At 40.3% G+C, this 15,683-nt stretch overlaps 1 protein-coding gene across 1 annotated transcript in view; it reads left to right on the forward strand.

The window, feature by feature from the left end:
• Nucleotides 1–15,683, forward strand: part of LOC111196798 (serine-rich adhesin for platelets) — a 113,790-nt gene that overhangs the window by 1,029 nt on the left and 97,078 nt on the right. Inside the window, exons 2-4 of the mRNA XM_049481703.1 lie at nt 4,703–4,763; nt 7,702–7,856; nt 10,808–10,929. Coding sequence (XP_049337660.1) covers nt 4,703–4,763; nt 7,702–7,856; nt 10,808–10,929 — 338 coding nt within the window. The remainder of the gene's footprint in view (nt 1–4,702; nt 4,764–7,701; nt 7,857–10,807; nt 10,930–15,683) is intronic.

The following is a 15,683-nucleotide window of genomic DNA, read 5'->3' on the forward strand; positions in this document are numbered from 1 at the left end:
GTCCCAAAACCTAGTGAGCTCTCTATGTAGGCACTGACTACGTAGACAGCTGTTTAACTAGACAGCGTTCTAACCGCCATCCAGCCTTATAAGACACATTATTGGGACTCTCTAGTTAGGCAGCGACTGCGTCACGAGTTGGCCCCGCCCACAGCACGCGCCCACTGTTTACTTACCTCAGCCGCGGGAACCACCTCATCACCCTACCAGCATTATGGACGCACCTCTTGCTGTTTTTATTACAATTTTAATCGTTTTTGCGCTGGAGGAAGAGCGTCGACATGCTGCAGCCAGAGTCCGAAATTTAAGAAGAAGAGCGCTTATTTCTGCCCTTGAACAGGTAAGATCGGCTCAGAAAAAAACATTTCCTCTTATACTCTGTGGTAAAAATTCCACTATTAACACCCCCCCATATTAGATCATTGTAAAAACTATGGTATTTTAACAACAATGAATTAATTAAGCTATTAATAATAATAATAATAATAATAATAACAATAAATAATTATTATAACAACATGTACAGAACACCTACATAGTTTATTTAATACATTTATATTGATTAAGTAGTTGCTAATAATCAAGCTGATACAATTAATTGAAAATTGTGGGGGGAAAAAAGTTTATATGCAGACAGACAAATGCTGTCTTTTAAGCATGAAAGGTTTGTTTAAAGAATAGCACTCATCTGTTTTTGCAAATATGCATTTTATTTTATGCTAACTTCAAAGTGATACAACTATACACATGCAGACAATTCATTTATTAACAATTAATCAATCAATCAATAAATAAATACATAAATAGAACCTGTGCGAACAGTTAATTTACAAAACAGATAAATGATATTCTTTAAACACAAAGGAACAAATCACTTTTCTGTTTTGCAAAAGAACTGTCCACACACACTAAATAAATAAATAAATAAATAGCATATATAAAAGTAATTTTTCATTTCTTGCAGGGAGAAAGACCTACAAGATACTGTGCTCTGAATTCAAGTGTAGCACTTCTGAGAATATTCCCGGACGACACCCAAGACACCAAGCCTGACTTTCGCCTGAACCGTGAATCCCTGAAAGTGCTTTTTAAACTTATTCAGCACGAGAGCACCCATGGTTGGGGAGGGACCATTGAAGTCTTGGTTTTTCTTTTTTGGTTGGCCTGTGGCACATCATACCGTGTTGTGTCCCGTGCTTTTTCTATGCCCCGTTCTATAGTGCACCGTGTGATTCACAGAGTGGCCAATGCGGTGAATCCTTCCGAAAGTTATCCGGCACCCAAAACCCGGAGAACTGCAGAGCATCTCTGATGGCTTCGTGAGGCTGGGAATCCATGCAGCTTTCCACTCTGTAGTGGGTGCCATAGATGGGTGCCATGTGCGAATCAAAGCCCCTGGAGAACCTGATGCACACTGCTACAGAAACCGGAAGCTCTACCCCTCTGTGCAATTTCAGGCTGTCTGTGACCACCAGGCAAAGTTTCTTGATGTTTTTATTTGCTTTCCTGGCTCAGTACATGATGCACTCTGTATCGGCAGGCCACTTTCCCACCCAGAGGCTACATGATCCTTGGTGATGGTGGGTACCCATGCATCTCTCAGCCCATAGCCCTCATCACTCCATTCAAGAAGCCTGTCAGAGGAGAAGAGAGGGTGGCCTTCAATAGGCATCATGCAAGGGCACGTTCTACAATTAAACGTGGTTTTGGGATGCTGAAGACCAGATGGAGATCAATTTTCCTGCATGCTCAAGAAGTGAACCCAAGGTTTGTGCCAGAGGTGATCGCTGCCTGTGTCACTCTGCACAACATCTGCATGGGAGCAGGAGATGTTCAGCCTGAGGAGGAAGCAGATGAAGATGAGGAAGCTGATGTGCAGGAAGAAGACATCACAGCTGTCAGTGGCCACCAATTACGGGAGCAACTTTATGTCAACATTGCTGGTGTCCAGTGATTTTATCAAACTGGAAACAAATAGATCAGTTTGGTTTTCATTAAATGTTAAATTTGCACTGCCAATATTGTGTAAATATTGTACACGCATCATTCATGTTTGTTTAATGTTCTAGTTTAAAATGTCTTTTTCATTGTCTTATTTTGTGCTACTTTAAACCAGTTCACGTGTTCCACTCACTGTTAATATTAGTCTTGTTCTGTAAGTGTGGTTAGAATAAACAATACAAACAATTCAATTGAAATATGAATTTCAGTTTTAAACAACCTATTAAGTAAGTTTATATCAGTATAGAATACCTACAAGGCATGCATTAGTTTTCCATGACTGCTTTAAAAACACACAAATGCCGGTTCTCAACTTAAAAAAAAAAAAAGCCAACTTTATTGTAAAACATGCATAATTTAATCTCTTTTCTAGTTTAATTTAATTTAATTTAATTTAATCTTTTTCTAGGAGGTTATACAAGCGCTCTGACCGCTCCTGCTCTGCTCTCTTCTCTCTCCCCCTCAATTATACTTTAACAATAATTTACATATCTATACTACCCTCAAATCAATACATACAAATCAATAAAATACATAAATTATTCTACACAATTTCAGATTCATCTTTGAACTTACATTGTATTTATTTTTTAAGTTTTCCCATTTCTTTTACTTTGTCCGCAAGCCCCAATTCCAGAACAACAGTCCTGTCAAAGAACAAACAAAAACAAATAATGGCATTAAGATGCTTTATAGTTGAGGAAAATAACACCATTTTAACTTCAGTGATCTACACAAAGGATTCGATTTAAGTGTAATCAAACATTTTGCAAAATCTACCTACATTTTTTAATTAGTTTAGAAAGATGCCTAAATGCATGAATGTATAACTTAAGCAATTATTAGCTTAATATTAGCTTAGATATGCTGTAACTGGCAATGCATTAGTTACGTATTAACTAGTTTTCTAAAGCGGGTTTTCTATCAACTTATTTGCCACAAACCTATTGTTTTATTATTGTAATCATAAGCAGTTAGCTAGCTGGTTGGATTAATGTATCAAAGTGTAAAAGCTGCATCATTTAAGATGGAATAGAATAAAAATATATTATCGTTAAATAACTAACTAGTTTAGCTTAAATAAGCTCTTAATTCCATGCTGAGAGAGCTGAGTTTTTCTCCCCAGTGAAGAGCCTCGCTTTCTCTATGCGAGCCTTTATAAAGGCTTCTATTGCTGAGCTGCTCCCTAAAAGAGTGGAAGTAATTTGTATATCTGAACACTGGCTATCACGTTAAACAGCCCACATACAGATCGTATAAACCCGACAGGTCTAACTAACTATAAAGAAAGGGTTAACTGAGTTAACTTATAAAATTTTACGGCGACTGATAAAAAAGCGCTGAATATCGCCAGTCAGGCTACTTAGCTATTGAGCTAACAGGCTAGTTAGCATCAGCCCATCTAAAACAATGCACTGGCGCTTCAAAACCCGCTAGCATAAATGCTAACACCTCGATATATAAAAACTGGAAAACGGCCACCAACTAACCAAAACTACAAATAAAACGCTAATTTATGTTATTTTATGCCAAGAAAACTCGTGAAACACCACACTTACGCAATAAAAACTTAAATAACTTACATTTGAAAATGACTTCGGCGCTGGCCGATCCACTTCCGTCCGCTATTATGGAAGAAGTTGAGCTACGCTGTGCTGCCCCGCGCTGCATCATGGGATTGCCTTACCGGCTGAGGAAGGGTCTAATGCTCTCTTATTACAGGGTCAGAATAAGGTATCTTAGTAGACAGCATTTTAAGGTATCTAAGAATTGGGACAGCCTACTTCTCGGGAACGCGCATCCAATGACGTAAGATGCTGTCTATGTAGAGAGCTCCCTAGGTTTTGGGACAGACCCATTATCTTTCCTGTAACAGAACCTTCATCAACTACAACGTCTGATACTACAGCACATTATCGACCACAGAAGGAGCCAAAAGAGGAACAGTTTCCTCTAAGGTTTTTTTGATGGCAACAAATTTAGAATCACAGACCGCTGCCCAGTCCACGCTTCCTTATCAGTGTCAATGAAGCCTGCTGAAGAAATTACACCAATAACTGCAAGCAAATTTTCCACAGAATCTCCAACAGAATAAGGAATAAGCTCTGGGCAGGTGTTCACTTTAGAAACTTTAACATGATTAACTTTGCCTGAGAAAACATCAACTCTGACAACAATTCCTCGCTCAACCTTTCCCAGTTCAATAAATATTTTAAACATTTTATCTTCTTCATCAAAAGGTGCACCAACAGGAACAGTTACACCCACGGCTGATTTAAAAACAACAAATCCAGAAACACAATTCACTGCCAAGTCCACAGTTAACCTTAGAGCTACATTTTCAACACCTGGTCAAAATCCAGCATCAGTAACAATTAAACTAACCACAGCATTTCCCACTCAGCAGGTACACACCTTAAAAACTTTATTAATATTAATAATGATGACTACAACTCCTTATTTAACCAGCAACACTGGGACATTACCACTTCCATCATCACTTTAAAAAAGTTGAAAAACTCAGAGGGAATGTTTGGATTGGGTGGAGGACTGCCTGTATATTTGAATGTATTTTTATCAGAAATACTTTTTACTGTTTTTAAAAGTAAATGTCCTGTCAGTGACTGTTTCGATAAAGCTGGTGTAGAACAAAACCCAGTTCTCTGAACTCTATTGACCACATCTTTTTTATCTCTTACAGCATCTACAACAGTTTCTACAACCAGAGTCCTGGAGACCTCTCTAACAGCTTTCACCACAGTGTATGTAGTGATTATAAGTTTCATGAAACAGATATTCAGGTATAAATACACTTTACTGAAATGAATCTACAATGTTTTATTGTTCCTCCAGATCTGGTGCTGCAGTGGTTTATGCCAGACTGGTGTTCAGTTCCTCCTCTACCGTCCCCAGTGAGAGTTCAGTCCTCAATGCTACCACAACTCTGCTCAACTCTCGACTCTCAAACCTCAACCATTCTACTAACGTGCTGAACATCGGCTATCAGAGTACGTTTACCTCTCAGCTACTGGGAATGTTCTGATCAGAGTCGATGAAAAATTCCAGATTGAATCTGTTATTTGATCACTAAATGATGTTTGATTTGTTCCTCAGAAACTTCAGACTCCTCCTATGCAGTCATCTTCACATTCAGCCTCAGTAATATCAGCATGCCAGAGAGCGCTGACCTCAGGAACAGCACCTACACCCAAGTGCAGAACTCCATCAACACAGCGGTGAGTCTACATTAATCAACAGATTCTTCCAATCAGAACAACTTATGTACGAGTTGTGGGTAGAAACAGGTCAGTTCAAGATGGGGATGACTTTCTTTTCTTGGGGTGGAGAAGATCCTCTCCAATGCTCTAACCACGATATTGAGTCTCCATAAGCCCCATGTGGAACTTCAGAGGGACGGCAGTGAGCCCACCTCCCTTATAGTCCTGTTATAGTCCAATTGGTAGACATGTTCACTCCAGATCACTGAATAAATGAGGACATCATCTAGATACGCAGTGTTCTATTCATGATGAGGCTGCAGGATGATGTCCATCAGTTTGTTAAAGGTGGGCGGAGATCCAGGACACATGAAAGGAAGGGTCATTCATTGCTACAACCCAGTATTGCTGCTGCCACATGACGTCTCCACTGGTGGAGTTTGCTCAGGGCGACAGGAAATAAACTCACAACATTACCTGAGCAAATGTAATTAGTACTAAAATTACTTAAATTACTAAACCTTAATATCGTTGTTTCTGTTTCCAGCTGAACACACTGCTAAATCAACCTGGTGCAGATCTTTTTGAACCCCAGAGCTCAGTCTTCACGTAAGTTCTCCATAGATCTGACCTTTGACCTACGTTTTTTTTTTCTTTTAGAGGTCATTTTTCTGTAAATAGTATTATAATTGTAATCCCCTAATTTCTCTAAACAGAAGCTCAGCAAATCAGATTGAAGGCAACATGGAGTACCTCTTCCAAGATGGAGACACCAAAGTACCCATCAGCTTCTTCAATGAGCTCAAGACACAGATTGGTGATTAAAGACACAATATACTGTATTTCAGCTGTCTTCTTACTATTGGTTCTGATTTTGATCAGGTTTAATATAATCTGTTTCTCTAATTCTGTTATTTTGTAGCTTCAACAACAACAGTTTCTCCAACGACTACAACCAGTCTGATGGTGACTTCCACAGCGACGCCTTCCACAATGTATGTTTAATTTCTAATATTGACATTTATATCTGTTTATTCTTCATTCTTCAGAAACTATTAATATGTTTTATTGTTCCTCCAGATCTGGTGCTGCAGTGGTTTCTGCCAGACTGGTGTTCAATTCCTCCTCTACCGTCCCCAGTGAGAGTTCGGTCCTCAATGCTACCACAACTCTGCTCAACTCTCGACTCTCAAACCTCAACCATTCTACTAACGTGCTGAACATCAGCTATCAGAGTACGTTTACCTCTCAGCTACTGGGAATGTTCTGATCAGAGTCGATGAGAAATTCCAGATTGAATCTGTTATTTGATCACTAAATGATGTTTGATTTGTTCCTCAGAAACTTCAGACTCCTCCTATGCAGTCATCTTCACATTCAGCCTCAGTAATATCAGCATGCCAGAGAGCGCTGACCTCAGGAACAGCACCTACACCCAAGTGCAGAACTCCATCAACACAGCGGTGAGTCTACATTAATCAACGGATTCTTCCAATCAGAACAACTTCTGTACGAGTTGTGGGTAGAAACAGGTCAGTTCAAGATGGGGATGACTTTCTTTTCTTGGGGTGGAGAAGATCCATTCCAATGCTCTAACCACGATATTGAGTCTCCATAAGCCCCATGTGGAGCTTCAGAGGGACGGCAGTGAGCCCACCTCCCTTACAGTCCTGTTATAGTCCAATTGGTAGACATGTTCACTCCAGATCACTGAATAAATGAGGACATCATCTAGATACGCAGTGTTCTATTCATGATGAGGCTGCAGGATGATGTCCATCAGTTTGTTAAAGGTGGGCGGAGCTCCAGAACCCAGGAAAGGAAGGGTCGTTCATTGGTGGAGTTTGCTCAGGGCGACAGGAAATAAACTCACAACATTACCTGAGTAAATGTAATTAGTACTTAAATTACTTAAATTACTAAACCTTAATATCGTTGTTTCTGTTTCCAGCTGAACACACTGCTAAATCAACCTGGTGCAAATCTTTTTGAACCCCAGAGCTCAGTCTTCACGTAAGTTCTCCAAACATCTGACCTTTGACCTACGTTAGTTTTTCTTTAGAGGTCATTGTTCTGTAAATAGAATTACAATTATAATCCCTTAATGTCTCTAAACAGAAGCTCAGCCAATCAGATTGAAGGCAACATGGAGTACCTCTTCCAAGATGGAGACACCAAAGTACCCATCAGCTTCTTCAATGAGCTCAAGACACAGATTGGTAATTAAAGACACAATATGCTGTATTTCAGCTGTCCTCTTACTATTGTTTCTGATTTTGATCAGGTTTAATATAATCTGTTTCTATAATTCTGATGTTTTGTAGCTTCAACAACAACGGTTTCTCCAACGACTACAAACAGTCTGATGGTGACTTCCACAGCGACGCCTTCCACAATGTATGTTTAGTTTCTAACATTGATATTTATATCTGTTTATTCTCCATTCTTCAGAAACCATTAATATGTTTTATTGTTCCTCCAGATCTGGTGCTGCAGTGGTTTCTGCCAGGCTGGTGTTCAATTCCTCCTCTACCGTCCCCAGTGAGAGTTCGGTCCTCAATGCTACCACAACTCTGCTCAACTCTCGACTCTCAAACCTCAACCATTCTACTAACGTGCTGAACATCAGCTATCAGAGTACGTTTACCTCTCAGCTACTGGGAATGTTCTGATCAGAGTCGATGAGAAATTCCAGATTGAATCTGTTATTTGATCACTAAATGATGTTTGATTTGTTCCTCAGAAACTTCAGACTCTTCCTATGCAGTCATCTTCACATTCAGCCTCAGTAATATCAGCATGCCAGAGAGCGCTGACCTCAGGAACAGCACCTACACCCAAGTGCAGAACTCCATCAACACAGCGGTGAGTCTACATTAATCAACGGATTCTTCCAATCAGAACAACTTCTGTACGAGTTGTGGGTAGAAACAGGTCAGTTCAAGATGGTGATGACTTTCTTTTCTTGGGGTGGAGAAGATCCTCTCCAATGCTCTAACCACGATATTGAGTCTCCATAAGCCCCATGTGGAACTTCAGAGGGACGGCAGTGAGCCCACCTCCCTTATAGTCCTGTTATAGTCCAATTGGTAGACATGTTCACTCCAGATCACTGAATAAATGAGGACATCATCCAGATACGCAGTGTTCTATTCATGATGAGGCTGCAGGATGATGTCCATCAGTTTGTTAAAGGTGGGCGGAGCTCCAGAACCCAGGAAAGGAAGGGTCGTTCATTGCTACAACCCAGTATTGCTGCTGTCACATGACGTCTCCACTGGTGGAGTTTGCTCAGGGCGACAGGAAATAAACTCACAACATTACCTGAGTAAATGTAATTAGTACTAAAATTACTTAAATTACTAAACTTTAATATCGTTGTTTCTGTTTCCAGCTGAACACACTGCTAAATCAACCTGGTGCAGATCTTTTTGAACCCCAGAGCTCAGTCTTCACGTAAGTTCTCCATAGATCTGACCTTTGACCTACGTTATTTTTTCTTTAGAGGTCATTGTTCTGTAAATAGAATTACAATTATAATCCCTTAATGTCTCTAAACAGAAGCTCAGCCAATCAGATTGAAGGCAACATGGAGTACCTCTTCCAAGATGGAGACACCAAAGTACCCATCAGCTTCTTCAATGAGCTCAAGACACAGATTGGTAATTAAAGACACAATATGCTGTATTTCAGCTGTCCTCTTACTATTGGTTCAGATTTTGATCAGGTTTAATATAATCTGTTTCTCTAATTCTGTTATTTTGTAGCTTCAACAACAACGGTTTCTCCAACGACTACAAACAGTCTGATGGTGACTTCCACAGCGACGCCTTCCACAATGTATGTTTAATTTCTAACATTGATATTTATATCTGTTTATTCTTCATTATTCAGATACCATTAATATGTTTTATTGTTCCTCCAGATCTGGTGCTGCAGTGGTTTATGCCAGACTGGTGTTCAGTTCCTCCTCTACCGTCCCCAGTGAGAGTTCGGTCCTCAATGCTACCACAACTCTGCTCAACTCTCGACTCTCAAACCTCAACCATTCTACTAACGTGCTGAACATCAGCTATCAGAGTACGTTTACCTCTCAGCTACTGGGAATGTTCTGATCAGAGTCGATGAGAAATTCCAGATTGAATCTGTTATTTGATCACTAAATGATGTTTGATTTGTTCCTCAGAAATTTCAGACTCCTCCTATGCAGTCATCTTCACATTCAGCCTCAGTAATATCAGCATGCCAGAGAGCGCTGACCTCAGGAACAGCACCTACACCCAAGTGCAGAACTCCATCAACACAGCGGTGAGTCTACATTAATCAACGGATTCTTCCAATCAGAACAACTTCTGTACGAGTTGTGGGTAGAAACAGGTCAGTTCAAGATGGTGATGATTTTCTTTTCTTGGGGTGGAGAAGATCCTCTCCAATGCTTAAACCACGATATTGAGTCTCCATAAGCCCCATGTGGAACTTCAGAGGGACGGCAGTGAGCCCACCTCCCTTATAGTCCTGTTATAGTCCAATTGGTAGACATGTTCACTCCAGATCACTGAATAAATGAGGACATCATCTAGATACGCAGTGTTCTATTCATGATGAGGCTGCAGGATGATGTCCATCAGTTTGTTAAAGGTGGGCGGAGCTCCAGAACCCAGGAAAGGAAGGGTCGTTCATTGGTGGAGTTTGCTCAGGGCGACAGGAAATAAACTCACAACATTACCTGAGTAAATGTAATTAGTACTTAAATTACTTAAATTACTAAACCTTAATATCGTTGTTTCTGTTTCCAGCTGAACACACTGCTAAATCAACCTGGTGCAGATCTTTTTGAACCCCAGAGCTCAGTCTTCATGTAAGTTCTCCATAGATCTGACCTTTGACCTACGTTATTTTTTCTTTAGAGGTCATTGTTCTGTAAATAGAATTACAATTATAATCCCTTAATGTCTCTAAACAGAAGCTCAGCCAATCAGATTGAAGGCAACATGGAGTACCTCTTCCAAGATGGAGACACCAAAGTACCCATCAGCTTCTTCAATGAGCTCAAGACACAGATTGGTAATTAAAGACACAATATGCTGTATTTCAGCTGTCCTCTTACTATTGGTTCAGATTTTGATCAGGTTTAATATAATCTGTTTCTCTAATTCTGTTATTTTGTAGCTTCAACAACAACGGTTTCTCCAACGACTACAAACAGTCTGATGGTGACTTCCACAGCGACGCCTTCCACAATGTATGTTTAATTTCTAACATTGATATTTATATCTGTTTATTCTTCATTATTCAGATACCATTAATATGTTTTATTGTTCCTCCAGATCTGGTGCTGCAGTGGTTTATGCCAGACTGGTGTTCAGTTCCTCCTCTACCGTCCCCAGTGAGAGTTCGGTCCTCAATGCTACCACAACTCTGCTCAACTCTCGACTCTCAAACCTCAACCATTCTACTAACGTGCTGAACATCAGCTATCAGAGTACGTTTACCTCTCAGCTACTGGGAATGTTCTGATCAGAGTCGATGAGAAATTCCAGATTGAATCTGTTATTTGATCACTAAATGATGTTTGATTTGTTCCTCAGAAATTTCAGACTCCTCCTATGCAGTCATCTTCACATTCAGCCTCAGTAATATCAGCATGCCAGAGAGCGCTGACCTCAGGAACAGCACCTACACCCAAGTGCAGAACTCCATCAACACAGCGGTGAGTCTACATTAATCAACGGATTCTTCCAATCAGAACAACTTCTGTACGAGTTGTGGGTAGAAACAGGTCAGTTCAAGATGGTGATGATTTTCTTTTCTTGGGGTGGAGAAGATCCTCTCCAATGCTTAAACCACGATATTGAGTCTCCATAAGCCCCATGTGGAACTTCAGAGGGACGGCAGTGAGCCCACCTCCCTTATAGTCCTGTTATAGTCCAATTGGTAGACATGTTCACTCCAGATCACTGAATAAATGAGGACATCATCTAGATACGCAGTGTTCTATTCATGATGAGGCTGCAGGATGATGTCCATCAGTTTGTTAAAGGTGGGCGGAGCTCCAGAACCCAGGAAAGGAAGGGTCGTTCATTGGTGGAGTTTGCTCAGGGCGACAGGAAATAAACTCACAACATTACCTGAGTAAATGTAATTAGTACTTAAATTACTTAAATTACTAAACCTTAATATCGTTGTTTCTGTTTCCAGCTGAACACACTGCTAAATCAACCTGGTGCAGATCTTTTTGAACCCCAGAGCTCAGTCTTCATGTAAGTTCTCCATAGATCTGACCTTTGACCTACGTTATTTTTTCTTTAGAGGTCATTGTTCTGTAAATAGAATTACAATTATAATCCCTTAATGTCTCTAAACAGAAGCTCAGCCAATCAGATTGAAGGCAACATGGAGTACCTCTTCCAAGATGGAGACACCAAAGTACCCATCAGCTTCTTCAATGAGCTCAAGACACAGATTGGTAATTAAAGACACAATATGCTGTATTTCAGCTGTCCTCTTACTATTGTTTCTGATTTTGATCAGGTTTAATATAATCTGTTTCTCTAATTCTGTTATTTTGTAGCTTCAACAACAACGGTTTCTCCAACGACTACAAACAGTCTGATGGTGACTTCCACAGCGACGCCTTCCACAATGTATGTTTAGTTTCTAACATTGATATTTATATCGGTTTATTCTTCATTCTTCAGAAACCATTAATATGTTTTATTGTTCCTCCAGATCTGGTGCTGCAGTGGTTTCTGCCAGGCTGGTGTTCAATTCCTCCTCTACCGTCCCCAGTGAGAGTTCGGTCCTCAATGCTACCACAACTCTGCTCAACTCTCGACTCTCACACCTCAACCATTCTACTAACGTGCTGAACATCAGCTATCAGAGTACGTTTACCTCTCAGCTACTGGGAGTGTTCTGATCAGAGTCGATGAGAAATTCCAGATTGAATCTGTTATTTGATCACTAAATGATGTTTGATTTGTTCCTCAGAAATTTCAGACTCCTCCTATGCAGTCATCTTCACATTCAGCCTCAGTAATATCAGCATGCCAGAGAGCGCTGAGCTCAGGAACAGCACCTACACCCAAGTGCAGAACTCCATCAACACAGCGGTGAGTCCAGTAACACATATAAATGTTTGTCTTTATATTTGGGGCCCTATTTTAACGATCTACAGCGCACTAGGTAATTGCGCTTTGCGCAGTTGGATTTAGGGGCGTGTACTCTGTCTTTGGTATCTTGAGGGTGCGAAAAATACGCCTTGCGCAGCTCCAACGGTGCAAAGGGTGTGTTTTAATTCCCTTAATTATTCATGGGTGTGTTTTGGGCGTAACGTGAAATAAACCTATCAGTGTGTCTGTAGTCATCCCCTTTAAGAGGCAGATGTGCGCTGACTTCTGTTCATTCCTATTTTAAGAGCACATAGGAAACTGCGCCTCACGCTGTGAAGATACACCAGCAGCTTAGAGAAGAGTAAAGTTATTTTATTCTTTATTCTGTTTACTGTTTATGTAAAAACTGGGTTTTTAACACTGAATATTAATGAAGCAATCAATTATTTACACTGGAGGGAGACCCTCATTTACAGTTTAAAAGGGATTAAAAATATAAACAAATAGAAATAAAAACTGACATTTACTATAGACGAATAAAATCTATACATAAAAAGGAAAAATAGGACATTTTAAAAAGATCATAAAATTGACATAAAAAGTAAAGAATTTATATCTTATGAATAAAGTAATAATAGCCGTGAAATTAAAGTATAATGATAAGAAATTATCAAATTTATACCAATAAACTAAGAACATGGGACTCATGGGAAAAAATTATATATATATTTAATAATTTGATTAATAAAATAATTAAAATAATTACAAGGAATAAAAAAAATAATAATATAAAATATAAACTCATTAAAAAACGAATTTAAAACAATCACAGGCTTTCTGATAGTGCGCAGAGTAATAAAAGTTTCAGTTTCAGTTTTAATTAACCTATCCTTTATATTTGAAAATATATGATTAACTCACAGGTCCTTACTTATTTTTATTTACCTGAACTGAGATTTAATTATTCGCGCTGAATTCAGCTCCACGCTGCAAAAGAGAGAGAGAGAGAGAGAGAGAGAGAGAGAGAGAGAGAGAGAGAGAGAGATTTTCGTTAATTAATATATTTAATATTTGTATAAATTTGCCCTGGTGATAAGTAACGAACGCTAACATATAGCTTTATATTTCTGTGTATTTTAAAAGTTTTAAGTTTTCTATAATTGGCGGACAGCCCCAGAGGCCAGGGTGACAATGTGCTTTATTTTCAGATATATAAAAAAATTATAATAAAAGTGAATTTTTAGTTAAATAATAGCGAAGTGAAATAATAAAAAAAATGTTTAGTCGATTTGTCCATTATGTTTATTTTTTATTTCTAAAACTCCAGCATTTGAGTGAGAATAAGCATCTGTTAAAATTCTCAAACAGCAGAATGCCTGTGTCTGCTGTGATTAAGTTACAGTTATTAAGTCTGCGTACTAAACATAAATATAACTCCCCATAACTGTCATGCAGATTTTTAAGTATATTATTTTTATAGTTGATTGCTGAAGGCTCTGGGTAAGTTTTTATTTTTTACTGTGGTAAAGAAGTGATGGTATGGGTTTTTTTGGAGCGCAGGGTGATCTTGATTCAGTTTTTGGTGTTCCAGTGACAGCTGAATTTCGACGTCCTTTCACAGGATCAATCGTGCAACGCGTTTTTCCGCTGCCAAGATAGAAACACGCCAGACATTTACGTGAACACACGTCATTTCCAGACCACCACGCCCATCGGCCTTAATATATTCCAGAAGTTCATTGCTATTTTAAAGACTTGTGTGCAAGGCGTAAAAATAGACTGTTGACCGGGTGTACGATGGCAACGCGCCGCTACACGCCTTGCGCGGGGTGTACGATAGGGCCCTTAACTTTAATGTGGGTTTATTTCCCTCATGTTGTTTTTTTTGTTTTTATTTTAGCTGAATTTGGTCCTGAATGATCCTGGGGCTGAACTCTTCAGTCCTCAGGGAGTGAGATTCACGTACGTATCTAACGAAAATTTTCTGGACTCATAAGTTGAAATATTCAGTAAATTGAAATTTGACCTGCACATTTTTTTTTCAGGAGCATGGCCAATCAGATTCTTGGAGGCATAGTTTACCATTTCCAGGAGACAGATCTTAATAAACCAGCCAGCTTCCTGCGTTTGATTGCATTTTCACACGGTAGGTTTATTTCTATAGGTATTATTTTTGTTCTTATGTTTATGACAATGTTTTTTCATTTGTATAGCATGTTTTGATCAACATTAACAACTACAATTACCACAGCAACCACCACAGCGCCCCCCACAGCAACCACCACAGGGGCCACCACAGCGCCCCCCACAGAAACCACCACAGCACCCCTCACAGCAACCACCACAGGGGCCACCACAGCAACCACCACAGCGCCCCTCACAGCAACCACCACAGCGCCCCCCACAGCAACCACCACAGGGGTCACCACAGCGCCCCTCACAGCAACCACCACAGGGGCCACCACAGCAACCACCACAGCGCCCCCCACAGAAACCACCACAGCGCCCCTCACAGCAACCACCACAGGGGCCACCACAGCAACCACCACAGCACCCCTCACAGCAACCACCACAGCGCCCCCCACAGCAACCACCACAGGGGCCACCACAGCGCCCCTCACAGCAACCACCACAGGGGCCACCACAGCAACCACCACAGCGCCCCCCACAGAAACCACCACAGCGCCCCCCACAGAAACCACCACAGCGCCCCTCACAGCAACCACCACAGGGGCCACCACAGCAACCACCACAGCGCCCCCCACAGCAACCACCACAGCGCCCCCCACAGCAACTACCGCAGCGCCCCCCACAGCAACCACCACAGCAACCCTCACAGTGGCCACCACAGCAACCACCACTCTACAGAACACTACTACAGCTCAGAGTCTGTAAGTGCAGCATTTTTTTGACAGAATTATATAGAATTATGTAAAATAAAGTGCATTGGCTCCTATATTGTGGCTTTTGTAGGGTTATGTATTTTTGAGTTTTCATTTATTCTTTCTGATTTTTTATATTGTATTAGAATTAATTAAGATTAATTAACCAATAGAAATGCAAAATGTCTCTGATATTGACAATCAGATCCCAAAGGAAATGTATTGACTTCTCTAGAAGTTTAAAGTTGTTAATTTAGAGTTTTTTATGTTTAATGATGTGGTTTAAAGGTCTGATCTGTCCTGTTTCAGGCTGGGAACTGTGCTGATTTATATTCGGCTGGTCTTTAAGAACGTGACCACTGTTCCCAGCGAGGCAGACATCCTTACTGCTGCCAATTACCTGCTGGACTCCAGCGTCCGAATGAGGAGAAACGTCCAAATGCTGAAACTCAACAACCCAGTGAGCATCC

The sequence above is a fragment of the Astyanax mexicanus genome, chromosome 7, assembly GCF_023375975.1.
Source record: "Astyanax mexicanus isolate ESR-SI-001 chromosome 7, AstMex3_surface, whole genome shotgun sequence".
NCBI lineage: Eukaryota > Metazoa > Chordata > Actinopteri > Characiformes > Acestrorhamphidae > Astyanax > Astyanax mexicanus.